The sequence below is a fragment of the Podarcis vaucheri genome, assembly GCF_965113315.1.
Source record: "Podarcis vaucheri genome assembly, chromosome: 7".
Classification (NCBI taxonomy): domain Eukaryota; kingdom Metazoa; phylum Chordata; class Lepidosauria; order Squamata; family Lacertidae; genus Podarcis; species Podarcis vaucheri.
In genome coordinates, this window is record NC_138765.1 from 33,075,098 (window position 1) to 33,089,029 (window position 13,932).

Consider the following 13,932-nt stretch of genomic DNA (forward strand, 5'->3'; position numbering starts at 1 on the left):
TGCAGTCCTACTAGCGTAATCTATTTATTGCAATTGCTTTTCAAATAGTTCAAATATTTACTCCAGTCCTCTGAGAATCTCTGGTCCCACAGGTTTCTGATCCTTCCTGTCATCTTATCTAATTCTGCATAGTCTATTAATTTCGTCTGCCATTCTTCTTTCATTGGTAATTCTTCTTGTTTCCATTTCTGTGCCACAATTAAACATTATAAAGAACCTTCTGACAGGAAGAGCCATTTGACAGTAAAATGGACTCCCTCGTAAAATGGTGGACCTTCCTTCATTGGAGGTTTTTAAATAGCAGTTGTATGGCCATCTGTTAGAGAATCTTTAGCTGTCACTCCTTTTTTATTGTCTGGATGCTTTGTACTAGGTTATCTTTCTTCTCCTTCTCCTTCTCCTTCTCCTTCATTTCTTTAATTTTGACAAAGTAATAATCACAAATAAATAAGAATAAAAACGTACACCCCACTACCGAAACCATTCCATTGTAACTATCCAACCTCCCAAAATGTCAACACCTCTCGCAGTGGTTTGACCCCTTTCCGTTTTAACAGTACAAATTCTACAAATACCTTCCATATCCCATCAAAATCATTTCTGCTGCATATCCCCCGTCTTACCTTAATGGCATATGTTAATTTATCATTAATAGCTATACTCCCACACCTCTTTATACCATTCTTCCATTTTATATTCACCTTGCCCCTTCCACTTCCTAGCTATAATAACTCGTGCAGCTGTCAATGAATTTGTGAGCAAGTCCTTCATAGCCTGCGAACCTTCCACCCCATCATAAATTGATAATAATGCCACCTCTGGACTTTTTAGCTGTGACTCCTGCACTGCTGAGGACTGGGCTAGATGACCCTAGCGGTCCCTTCCAACTCTACAACTCTATGACTCTGACAACAGGGCCTCTGGCCTGTTCCGGAAGGGCTCTTGTTATGCTTTTTTGTTTCTACACTGTATCCTAGTTACATTGCTGAAGCTTCCTGGTTTCAGAATCTACTGTGGGTAGTTTTTGTTTTTCTGCTGTCTTTAAGGAAGATCCTCGAAATAATCCCTGAGTGCATTCCACCCCCCTTCTTTTACATGCATGCGATTCTGCCAGAGATTTTTTTCCCAGGTGGCTGCCAGCCACTTACTCATGATGAATGGATTAGGCATGTACCCCACCCCTGTTGTAAAGTTGTAACCTGGCACACGCACCGCGTCCCTTGGTCTGCTCTAGGCTGACGTACGTGCATTTCGATCCTTTCCCTCCCTTCTGAAGGCGAAATTCTGAACATATTTTTCCCATCGCAAGGAAATGCATTTGGCAGGTTTTGTAATGTAATCATTTTGGGGGGCTGGGGGAAGAGAACGTCTCTAATAACCCTTCTTCCAATTTTCTGCATTGCAGTCTCTCAAAGGTGGGAATTGGCTGAAACTCTGCATTTAATCCTCAGAACAGGTTTGTCCAGGGCAGCTGGGAAAGAGCAAATGCAGCCAATTAGCTCTTTATGTAACCTGAGCACGTTTCAGTAATTCAGCCTGTCTTAACACGACTTAAATACACCAAAGCAATGAGCAGGCATTTCATTAAGAATACACTGGGCCATGGTGGTTTTCATAAGCCCCATCCATCTCGCTCTTGTCACGTCCAATCGGTTCATTAACTAAGAGATGAAATACAGGCAGGGAGAGGACAGCCACCAACACTTTAAAGTGCTGCCATCCCGATCCATAAAGTATTGGATTTCTGTTTGGCCAGGGGTGGCCTGGTCAATTCTTTGGACAAGGTGGACGTGGGTCTAATAGAGCAGGCTTATACCATTCACTACCGACCATACTGGGACGCGGGTCGCGCTGTGGGTTAAACCACAGAACCTAGGACTTGCTGATCAGAAGGTCGGCAGTTCGAATCCCCGCAACGGGGTGAGCTCCCGTTGCTCGGTCCCTGCTCCTGCCAACCTAGCAGTTTGAAAGCACATCAAAGTGCAAGTAGATAAATGGGTACCACTCCGGCGGGAAGGTAAACGGCGTTTCCGTGCGCTGCTCTGGTTCGTCAGAAGCGGCTTAGTCATGCTGGCCACATGACCTGGAAGCTGTACGCCGGCTCCCTCGGCCAATAAAGCGAGATGAGCGCCGCAACCCCAGAGTTGGTCACAACTGGGCCTAATGGTCAGGGGTCCTTACCAACCATACTGGCCCAGCCTTTCAGGGGAGAAGGGAAAGCAGGGTGGGCTCCCTCTCCTTCAGGCACAGGAAGGAGGGCTGCAAATTCTAATGAGTGCCCACTTTGCAAAGAATGGAATGCAACTGCATGATGTGAAAGAAGGGCAAATTGGAGCTACTGCTGTCCCTGCTGCAAGGCCTTCTTCCACCTTGCCTAGGGGGTGGAGTCCAGACTCACCTTGAACATCTAAAGGAAGCTCCTGAGAGGCCGGAGGGACATTGCTGGAACAACTCTTGAGTTGCGGCAACTGGCTAAAATGTTTTAAACAGTTCTAATTTTGGTTCCTCTGTTTTGTTTTTGCCGGGTTGGTGTTGGTTAAATGTTTAGTTGGGACTGGCAGTTATTTTAATTTGGGTATAATTGTAAACTGTTTCTTCTTCTTCTTCTTCTTCTTCTTCTTCTTCTTCTTCTTCTTCTTCTTCTTCTTCTTCTTCTTCGTTTCTATTGATTCATTGATTTATTTGTTGTCTGTGTTTGGAAACTTATGTAGAAAAGTTTGCATTAGGCAAGAGAGGTTTGACCCATTGCTGTAAACCCGAGTGATCTCTCACAGCGGGTTGATGAAACCTAAGAACTCAGCATTTAAGTCAGTCAATAGAACCACCACCACCAGCAGCAGTGGCTCAGCTCAGCATTGCTGAACAAGCAAGTTGCTTAGGATCTCTCTCTGGGACCAGCGACAGGAAAGTTTATTGAACTGTATTAAGGACTAAAGACAAGACTGGATTGCATTGCTTGTTGTTAAAGTACAATGTGCTACTTTGTATTTTGTAGTGTTTATTTGTAAACTGTTCTAAGACTGTTCTGCCATTAAGCTTTGCAACTCTCTCTTTTTTGTAGTGGGGAGTGTTCATTTCTTCTCTGCACAAGGTCCAGATCAGGGATTCTTCTTGCAGCAACTCTTAACAGAAAGAGGTGTAGCTTTTCCTTTCTTTATACCCCCTTCCTACCCCCTCCCCCCACCAAATGGGGTAAAATATACTTCAGAAGCACAATTTGCCTCTCCTTCTCTCTCATTACAGTTATTGAGGTTGCTCCCAACTCTTCAGACCTGCTTTCCAAGGGATTTTCCCCATATTGGCTTGTAATCAACTTTCCACACTTCAACTCAAGTGATGTCCTCCACTGCTGGAGGCAGAAATGCTCCTGAGTACCAGTTGCTGGAAATCGCAGGAGGGGAGGTTGTCTTGTTCTTGGGTTGTCCACAGGCATCTAGTTGGCCAGTGTGGGAACATGATATAGGACCAGCAGAGCCACTGGTCGCCTCTTATGCCACGGAACCTGTAATCTACCACCCAGTTCTGTCTAAACATGTGGATCTGCAAGGAAACCATCCAGACTTGAGAATATTCTCAAGTGAAATGGCCTAGAGCAGATAAGGTGATAGTCTCTGACCCCCAGCCCAGTTAGACTCACATACAAGGCTGTCTCTCCCCTGACTTGAGTCTAACACCTTCAAGCACTAAACGTCAACATCATTGTTTAGGATTCCTCGAATCCTTCAACTCCCCTCCGCCCTTCAATGGTTACCATTATCAAGCTCCCCCCCCCAACTGCTTCACTTATTTTCTCCATTTTTAAATAGTCCATTTACCATAGTTTTTCATACATTACAAGCATTACTCAAATCCTGCCAAAGTTTTTAGTTGTTTACTGTGTTCTCTTAAATACATTATAAATTTCCCTGCCAAGGAGTGTGGTGGAGTCTCCTTCTTTGGAGGTCTTTAAGCAGAGGCTTGACAACCATATGTCAGGAGTGCTCTGATGGTGTTTCCTGCTTGGCAGGGGGTTGGACTCGATGGCCCTTGTGGTCTATTCCAACTCTATGATTCTATGATTCGATGATTCCCCCATTCCTTCTTGAAATTCTTCTCTTCCTGGTTTCTGATTTTCCTGGTCAATTTTGCCATTTTGGTGTAGTCCATCATCATCAGCCATTTGCCTCTGGTTGGGATTTTATCTTCTTTCCATCTCTGGGCCAGTAGTATCTGTGCTGCTGTCGTCGCATACATAAATAGTCGTTTCTGCTCCTTCAGAATGCAAACCAATATTTTATGCTTGCCTTCTTTACCAGTTCATCTGAGCTTGGAGCTTTGTCTTTATAAATTTAAATCAGGGGTTGGGGAACCCTTTTCAACCTGGAGGTCACATTCCCTTCTGAGCCACCTTTCAAGGGCCATGTGACAATGATGGGCAGATCCAGAAGCAAAAAGAGGTGGAGTGGTGAATGAAAAGTTTGCTTTTGTACATAAACCCTTCTACCTAGGGTAGAAGGTATTTCAAGCAGTGGAAATCTGGACAGAAAAGTTGTTGAGCTTTTTTTGGCTTCACTACACACTCTTCCCCCCATGTTTCTGTTCTCTTTTAATTACCGTACTTATCCTCATCTAAACCAGGGGTGCTGTATACTTTCTTAGTTGTCTGATGGCAGCAATTTGTTTCCTCAACAGTCCAGTTACTTTATACATTTTTTCTCTGCTTCAACATGCTGATGGGTAGCCCTTAAAAATATTTGGGCAATGATCATGTTTCGAAATATCTTCCCAATACTTGCTGGGAGGCACATGCAGAGGCACATGCAAGAACTAATGTTTGTATTCATGATGACCACGTGAAATTTTACCACACTCTCACCGCACAAGCCAAGCTCTCCAAGGAAAAAAGATGGTTATGAAAATATGTGCAGACATCTGTCAATCATTAGCGACCACTTACACACTTTGAGGAATGATTTCAAAAGATTTGAAAACATCAAAATGTATCTTGCCTGATGTCGACTACAAAGAAGCCCACAAGAGAACCAGGAAAGAAATAAGCAGTTGATGGCAGCACACCAAGCATTGCCTCTTAGAGACAGATTTCACTATCTGCTTACTCTACTATAATTGATACACTTGTGGCTAATATGAAGAGGAGAGGTGAAGTGCACTAAAAAGCATAAGCCTGATTTTCTTTTCTACATGATATCCCAAGGTTCCCAAAAGCTAGTTGACTCATACATACCCTGTTGACTTGAACAGGGATCTCTGTGGAGAACTAAGGCAGTTCCACTGTTCTACGTGTGCAAAGTTTAATGAAACACGAAAAATGAAATTCAGTCACACTGAGCTTCATGAAAGGTGGAGTACAATGTGTATTTCCAAATGTGGATATCACCCGATGCATTTTTCTAACTTTGATTATTGCCAGCTGCTTGGCAAAACGCTCTTTTTCTGAGCTGAAAAGAATAAAAAACATCTGAGACAACAACATATGTATCAGGACGGACATGATTCATTTTCCCTGCTGTGTACAGAAGCGGACATACTTTGTGGAGTCAGCGTCTGTAAAATTTTCCAGATTTTTTGCAGTTAGAAAAATCTAGAAATAAGCTGTCTTAGTTTTGTGCCATTTTGAAAAATAAGACTTTATTTTGAAGTACGAGGGGGAGACCCCCGCACACCATAATATTTTCAGTGCTTAGAGCCTCTAAATGTCTTAATCCAGCCGTGAGGATTCCCCACTCTTGATACAGATTCAATTAGTCTCATTGACTTGTTCATGGGAGTGGTTTTCCTGTGTTATTGAAATGAAATGTGAGCTTCTCTCTCAGGTTTGCTGATGCTGCAGGCTTCTTGCAACTCTTGCTGACAAGGTAGGCCATCTCACAGAGGTTGAGAATGACACATAGCATGGCAGTGGCTACCATGAAATAAGTGAAGAGCTTCTTATCTGTAGGCCGAGCAATGAAACAGTCAACCACGTTGGGGCAGGGAACCACAGCACACTTCACCACCCTTGGAAGATCAAAGTTGGGATATAGGCAGTGGAAGATGTAGAGGAAGGTGAGATCCACGGTTGCCTTGGCAAGGAGGCTGAGTAGGTAGGTCCACCACAGGCCTCCACACTTCTTCCCAGGGTTGGGGTACTGTGGATGGAAGCGTCCTCTTGCCCCTTCCAGGCACTTCTGCTCCTTGCTTTCCTGATAGGCCACATGCATGAGGACAAAAAGAGAAGGGCATGTCACCAGGATAAGCTGAAAGGCCCAGAAACGTATGTGAGAGATGGGAAATGATTGGTTATAGCAGACATTGGTGCAGCCAGGCTGACGTGTGTTGCACATGAAGTCCTGCTGGTCATCGGACCAGACATGCTCAGCTGCCACTGAGTAGACAAGGAAACGGAAGATGAAGACCACCGTGAGCCACACACGCCCCAGACCTGTGGAATACTTGTTCACACCACTCACAAGTTCTTGGAATGAAGCCCAGTTCATTTTCTCAACTTGAGGCTAGGGTGACAAGAGCTGGAAAAGGAAATAAATGAAACAGGAATGAGTGGGATGGCCTTGATTGAAGCCCTGCAAGCTCGGATCATGTATGTGTTGGAAGTGCAACAGCAGAGATCACCCTGTTTGTAACTTAAGGGTTAATTCTGTAACCAGTAACCAGCTAACCAAGATGGGGTAATCTGAGCTAGGAGTGGTTCTGGTACTGCTTGCATCGCTGTCTCCAGAAGGTGGTGCTTGTGTGTGTGTGGGAAGCTACTCTTTCCCCTCCAATGTGAGGTGCCACAGGGGTCAGTTTTATTCCCATGGTGTTTAACATCTACATGCTGAGCGGGGTCATCTGGGGATTTGGAATTCATTGTCATCAATATGCAGATGGCATGCAACCCCATTTCTTCTTTACACTGGCAGGTGTGGCAGTGGATGTGATAGACAGGTGACTGGCCTTGGGGATGGACTGGATGAGGGCTACTTTGGGGGATACTGTTATAATAGTGGAGACTAATACTTCTGACTTATATTGGGGCAGCTTCTGCATATAATAGTGGACGGCTCAATCCCTGGCATCTCCAGGTGAGGGGGGGGGAAAGGCTTGCCTGGAACCCTGGAGAGCTACTGCCAGTCAGTGCAGAAAATACTGAGCTAGATAAACCAATGGTTCTAGCATATCAAGGCAGCTTCCTAAGTTCATAGGCTCATGCCAGGGTGATGGGGCTAGGGGCGGTAACTGGATGGTCCTTATCTTCCACACACCAGCCAATCACCTGATAGCAACACAGAATCAGGCAACCTGTTTTTGCCTATGGCGTTTGAAATCAACCTGTGTGGCCAAAGACATCATGCTTTGCCAGTCCCAGTGATCTTGCAAAGCCCCATGCACCGTGCTTTGCAGGCCTTGTGCAGCTGTTCCTCAGGAACTGCAGGTGCAAGACTGCTTTGGGCTCAGCCACATCTACATGTATCCCCCTCTTGACGTCATATCTTTGAAAGCTGCTACCTGCCCCATATATCAGGCATAAGGCAGGTGGGTGTGCCTGAGCCAAAATGGTCTGGTGGGTCAAATGGGGTCCATGGGTTGGAGGTTCACCGCTACTAGGTCCAAATACTTTCTAGGTCCAAATACCTGGTGGACCAGAGGTATCCTTTGGCAATTTGGCCTTTGCAAAACAACAGGTAGTGGTCACTAAAGCAAATACTGTTCTCATCCATCTTTAAAAGGGTCAGTTCCTCCTAAGTGAGCTGCTGCTTGTCCCAGTTTGTTTAGCACACTTAGCCCCTCCAGGTCTTTGCACAACCTGCAAATCCATGTGTTTAACAAATTGGGTGTATCTTCCTGGGAAAATAAGAACATGACTCACCTGGAGTGTTGCCTCCAGGCGCAGTAGAAAGATGCACCCAGGCAACTTGATCTAGCATGACAGTCACACTTTGGGTGCGAAAAAGAATCTCAGGAGGAAAACAGAAGGAAACACCTTTCTTTCCTCTTTGTACATAGACAGGTGGATAGCAGGGTTGATTATACTGACCTACCAGCTGCATTACCCTGAGGGGGTGGAACAAGGCAACTGGAACAAAGTGGGGTCGGAAGTTACTATTTTGCCCTAATCCCCTCTGCTGTGGAAAACAGAGAGCAACTGGTCCTCTGATCTGCTGGGAGAATGAGGCACACCCTCTTCGTTATCGATAAAATGATCTTTATGAGCAACAGGGAACTACAAAACAAGAAGGAAGAACTTCCGGGGCTGAGAAGAGTGTGTCTGTTAGATTATTATTATTATTATTATTTAGTGTGTTTCTATCCCGCCTTTCTCCTAAGCTGGGATTCAAGATGCCTTACAACATTTAAAAACAACATTATAAAATGCAAAGTGATAAAAGCAACCAGTTAAAAACAAGAATGAAAATACATCAAAAGATGTTTAGAACCAACAATTAAAACAGAGTTTTCCCAAAGGGAACCCATCTAGTTCTGCATTCTGTTCTCACGGTGGCCAGATAGATGCCCCAATAAAAGCCCACAAGCGCTGGTCATTTATGTAGCCAAGGGAAGCTCATTTCACACATAAGGGAGGAGGTGGGAGCAGGCTCAGGGAATGCCTAAATTTAAAAAGGGGAGAAAAAGACATTCTTGATGGGGAGGTGGGACTGAAGCAGCAAAATGAGGACTGAGCATGCTCAGTGACCATGCAATGCTGATTGACAGTTGTGTGGTGTGTGTGTGTGGGGGGGGCAATATGGAGAACTGAGTGGGAGGAGAACGAGATGGAGCTGCTGCAATCTGCAGCAGGGAGCACTCCCCACTCCAACAGGATATGCTTATTTATTACCAAAATCCCTGTTTTAAAATTCATGTTCCCGCTGATCTGCAAAATTAATCGCTCCATAGGCATTCTTAGGTTACCCTGCAGCAAAATTCAAAAAGTGCTTAGCACAGAGAAGGAAGAGCCCTAGAAGAAACCCGACTCTTACCTGAAGGCAGAGCATTTTGCTGACTCCGGATCACTTTCCCTACGAACGTGACTGTCCCCAAGTCTCCTCTGACTTTGATGACGGGGCGGCAGGGCGTCTTGACATTGGGTGTGCCTCTGGCTCCTGCCAGTGGGCTCAATGACCCATTGTAATGCTCATGGTTCACAAACCAGAGAAAACAAATTAAACTGACAAGTTATTTCTTTGGGGGGATGGCCCAGGTTCAAGCTTTAGTGAGGAAATGCTGGTCCCCATCTTTTCTTTTTTTAATGTAATTCTATTAAAGATTTTCTTGATTTACAAAAGTATGTGCAATGTCTCTCTCTTGTCCCCCCCCCCCCGTGTAACATTTTTACAAACCACTTTCATTTGTTGAGACATTAGCAAGAAAAGGGGGAAAGAGGTGGGGGTGGGTAAGGATGGGGTGGGGTGGGGTCAGGTGATGGTGTTTCTATTTTACTTAATATATGTAGGGTTTGGTGTCAGTGTTGCTTGTGCAGGTTCTTTGCTGTTCACTTGTGTTCCTTTGGTGGTGAGAGAGGCTGGGGTTGGCCTAGGGTGTGGTTGTTCATTTGTGGTTGGCTGTGGTGGTCTTTGTTTTCATGTGTGAGTAGGGTGGGTGGGCGTTTTGGATCAGGTTAGCCACTGGTCCCCATCTTTGATTGCTGGCTCTGGAGAAAGAAGGGTGGTGGCCCTGAACCAGAGACTTACTTTCAGCACACAAGGGGACAATGCATGATGCAGTTGTCTTGCTGCATCAAAGCCCACCTGGGTCTTGCCCGTACCTGCAGGAGAGACTACCTGGGGACCCCACCTGGGAGTTCTACCACAGAACGAAGGTGTGATTGAAATGCAATGCATACATAAAATCTCCCGTGGGACTTGCTATTTGCATTTTATCGAACATTTTCTTTCGTTCTGTCTTTACAAACCTTCCCCCACTTTGACTCCCTTGTGCTCTAGCTTATGCTACCTTGTTGTGTGATCAGCATTCAGAAACCACAGGTGTACTGCAGCATGGATGTGGGTCAAATGCGGTCCTCCATGCCTCACAAAACTCCCCAAGCCCCACCCCTCTGTGGCCTTGCTTCACACCTCAGGTGTTTTTTGCCTGGTTGGAATATGTCTTTGAACTCTTCTTGATGCCTCTTTCATGTCTGGATGGAGGGCAGAGATTGGTATGTGAGCCTGTACTGTACGTAGAAACTAGCCTACTGTACAACAGTAACATTTCTTTACATTTAGGAGACCATTGTATATTTATATTATTCTATATTATTATTTTTTTTTGAATATTTCTATATATTTATTTTAAAATTACATTTTTTGGTTTCTGCCCACTTTTGCATCTGGCCCCACCCACCATTGGGATGTGGCCCTCGAAAAGTGACCAAGATGGGAATGTGGCCCCCAGACTGGAAAAGGTTCTCCACCCTTTTATTACAAAGTACAGCATCAGGAGATAAGATGCGACATGGGGGACATGCAGGGAGAAACCAGCATTTCACTTCCAACCAGCATTTATAGAAATAATGCAATAATGGAAGGACAAATCAGTGTGAAGCAAAAAATAATAATAAAAAAAAATAAGGAAAGAAAGGAAAGAAGGCAATGACTTAAAATTAAACTGATTTTATTTTGAATTCTCTCTCACATTTGGATATGGATACCTGTGTCTAAAAACCCAAAATTTTGAACACCAGCATTTATTTATTTTTAAGATTAGAGTTATATTTTCCAGTTTGGAATATATACTTGCTTTTCATCTGTTCTCCATCTCTCACACTGATGGTGCATTTTTCATGTTCCAAAGCCATTTGTCCCATTTGTGTTTAAATTGTCAAGGACTGATATTAATCAAGAAGGGCTTGGACTCAATAATCTTTTGGAGCGCTCACAGACATTTTGCAGATTTGATAGTAGATAATTTTAGTAACTTGCTTATAGCACAGAATATTATAACTTGTGTTTATAAAATATAATTATCCGTGTGGATTGAAATTTGGAATTTTCAATCTTCCTTTCTTTTGCTCCTCACATGTAACACTTATTTGATTCTTGGATTTCTGCTGCTCCATATGAATCTTGAATCAAGTTCCTGCCACTTAATAATTTGCTGAGCTGATAATTTTAATTGCATCTGTTGGATTAAAAACATAAGTGGCTTGCCCAGTGCAGGACGGTGGGGAATTGAAATGCCAGCATCCCAGCAGTCTTATCAGAGCGAGAGGGGAAGATTCATAGCTTCTTTCTGACCAGAGACCTGAGCGTGGTACACGTACACCACTTGCTGACTCACCCTTCTCCAGGTAAGAAGCAGTAAACCTGCTTCAGGGAAACTCGTGCTTTACTCTACTGGGTGAACCACTTCTAATTTATGTTTGCAAACTTATTTTCCCTTACGTCATTTTTTTTTTTAAAAAAAACATTCACAGTTGGGTTTAAGATTTCTTTTTTTGATCTGATGTTCTTTCTCAAAGTGCCCCTCTTCTAGAGAGAAGCACATTATTTTCTCTTACGTTTACTCCTGTGGACTTGAAGGTACATTGAAGGGACATCTTCCTAGCAATAGCACCATATCTGGAATCCTTCCTCCAAAGAACTCAGGGCAGCATACATAGCCACCCCCTATATTTCATCAGCTCAACAACCCAGTGAGGTACGTTAGGCTGTGTGTGTGTGTGTGTGTGTGTGTGAGAGAGAGAGAGAGAGAGAGAGAGAGAGAGAGAGAGAAGGTTCCAAGGTTCCTCAATAAGCTTAACAGTCATGGAATAAGATGACAGGCACACTTATGGATCAGTAACTGATTGTCATGCCTAATCCAGACTCAAGCCAGGATTACTCCTCTTTACCTGTTGTTGTTGTTTAGTCATTTAGTCATGTCCGACTCTTTGTGGCCCCATGGACCAGAGCACGCCAGGCACTCCTGTCTTCCACTGGCTCCTGCAGTTTACCTAAATACCCCCAAATCCCGACTCCAGTGCTACCCCAGACACCTCCAGCATCTCAGAAGGAGCCATGCCAGGCCCATACGCAGCAGAGGATGTGAAGGACACGTGGACAAGGTTCCTGCTGAACTTGGGGCAGCCGACTCACCTGTGGAATAACAGGGGGGGGGGGTCAAATTACCGGTACCTCCAAGTTCCAGGGAATGCAGGCACTAGAAGGTGCCAGTGCAGTTGGACAGCCGTTCTTGGAGGGAACACATACCTCATGGCACAGAAGAGCCAGGGTTTTCTGGTAGGGGTCACATGGTGGGAAGCGAGAGAACAAAGAGTTTGGTAGCTGTTCGTCCCAAGTGAGGGGTGTGTGTGACCTAACTAAGCTTGGCAGGGCAGCTTACTTTATGGTTGTAACCCCTTCATACGTCAATTAAACCTGTTGGTTTTATGAGGCTGGGTATATCCCTCCAAATACTGTGTACAGTTCAGGTTGCTGCATCTCAACCAAGATGCTGTAGAGCTGGAGAAGGTTCGGAAAATGATCAAGAGGCTGGAGCAACTCCCCCATGAGGAATGGTTACAACTTCTTATTCTAGAAAAGGAAGGTAAGTGGGGACATGATAGGGGCATATAAAATTCTGCAGTGTGGAGAAAGTGGATAGTCATCTCTCGTACTACTGGCTCCTGGAATGAACAAAAGGACATAGTCCATAGTTGAACGATGGAATTTGTTCCCACTAGGGATAGTATTGACTTTAAAAGCTTAGACAAATCAATGGAGGAGGAAAGGGCTATCAAAGTCTATTAAACATAATGGTTAAGTTCTCCTGCCACTATTGGAGGCAGTATGCCTCTGAATACTACTTGGCCAGGATGTGCAAGTGGGGAAGAGTACTATAGCACACAGTTCCTGCTGGTGGGCTTCCCATGGGAATCAGGTTAAGCACTGTGAGAGCAGGATGTTGGACCTGGTGGGACTTTGGCCTGATCCAGCAGTGCTCTTCCTATGTTCCTAAGGTTACACTATGAACTTCGTGGCTCAGCTGAGATTTCCCTTTCCAGGGAGATCACAAGACTACAAAACTTTGGGCGATATCCTACTAAATTACACTCTGTGTTAAACCCATTAAAATCAATAGACTTAAGTCCATTGATTTTAACAGGTCTCATCAGAGTATGACAGATGTACCTATTGAGGTAAGGGTGGTTTAGTGGGTCTGGAATTTATGTGGCTAGTAAGCGAGGGAAATCCGATTTTACGAGTTTTGATTTATCTGTTTTATTGTCAAATCGCTTCAGGATGTTTCATGGGTAATAATCTACAAATGAAATAACTAAGCAAATTAGAGGAAGGGTTGTAGCTCAGTGATAGAACATCTGCTTTTCATGCAGAAGGCCTCAGGCTCAATCCACAGCACCTCCAGGTATGGGGGGAAGCACCCCCTGCCCAAAACCATAGAGAGCTGCTGCCAGTCAGTGTATACAATTCTGAGCTAGATAGACCAATTGTCCGACTCACTATAATACACCATTTTCAAAATATGCCATTTTTAATTGCTTTATGTATTATTTAGTATTGTTTCTTTTCCTTTGGGATTGTTCATGATGGAAAGTGGTACATAAATGCTTTGAATAAAAGACAGGGAAACTTCCTGCCTAGCAAGTGGGTTAAGGCTGACAGTGTAATCCTCGTGATTATGATACAACACTGTGTAGTGCACTTTGACACACAGAAGATCCCAGGTTCAGGTTCCAGCATCTCCATGCATGGCTGGTGTAATGAGTACGGGTTGCTCGTGCGTAAGTTGCCGCCTCTCCTGGCTATGTTGCCTGGTTAAACCTTTCTGTCTGGACAGCCCTTCACTTCGTGGCTGCCTCAGTCGCTAGCAGAATCCGTCAGTGGGCGTTTCTTAAACCTTTTCCAACATAAAAGTTGTTTGACGCTGTCAGGGGTTCAGGAGCAGAGGCGAGGGCAAGGGAGGAAACAGAGAGCGAGGGGGAGGAGGCAGAAGAAAGGATGAGTGACGACGACG

The 13,932-nt window shown here is 44.5% G+C and overlaps 1 protein-coding gene across 1 annotated transcript; it reads right to left on the reverse strand.

Moving 5' to 3' along the window:
* Positions 1 to 5,759: 5,759 nt before the first annotated feature.
* On the reverse strand, positions 5,760 to 9,108 carry LOC309536028 (gap junction beta-4 protein-like; the record flags this gene model as incomplete). Its single annotated transcript, XM_082229596.1, has 2 exons — positions 8,958 to 9,108; positions 5,760 to 6,506 (listed from the first exon to the last, which is right to left on the reverse strand). The coding sequence occupies exon 2, from the start codon at positions 6,474 to 6,476 to the stop codon at positions 5,760 to 5,762; it is 717 nt and encodes a 238-aa protein (XP_082085722.1). The 5' UTR covers positions 6,477 to 6,506; positions 8,958 to 9,108.
* Positions 9,109 to 13,932: the final 4,824 nt, after the last annotated feature.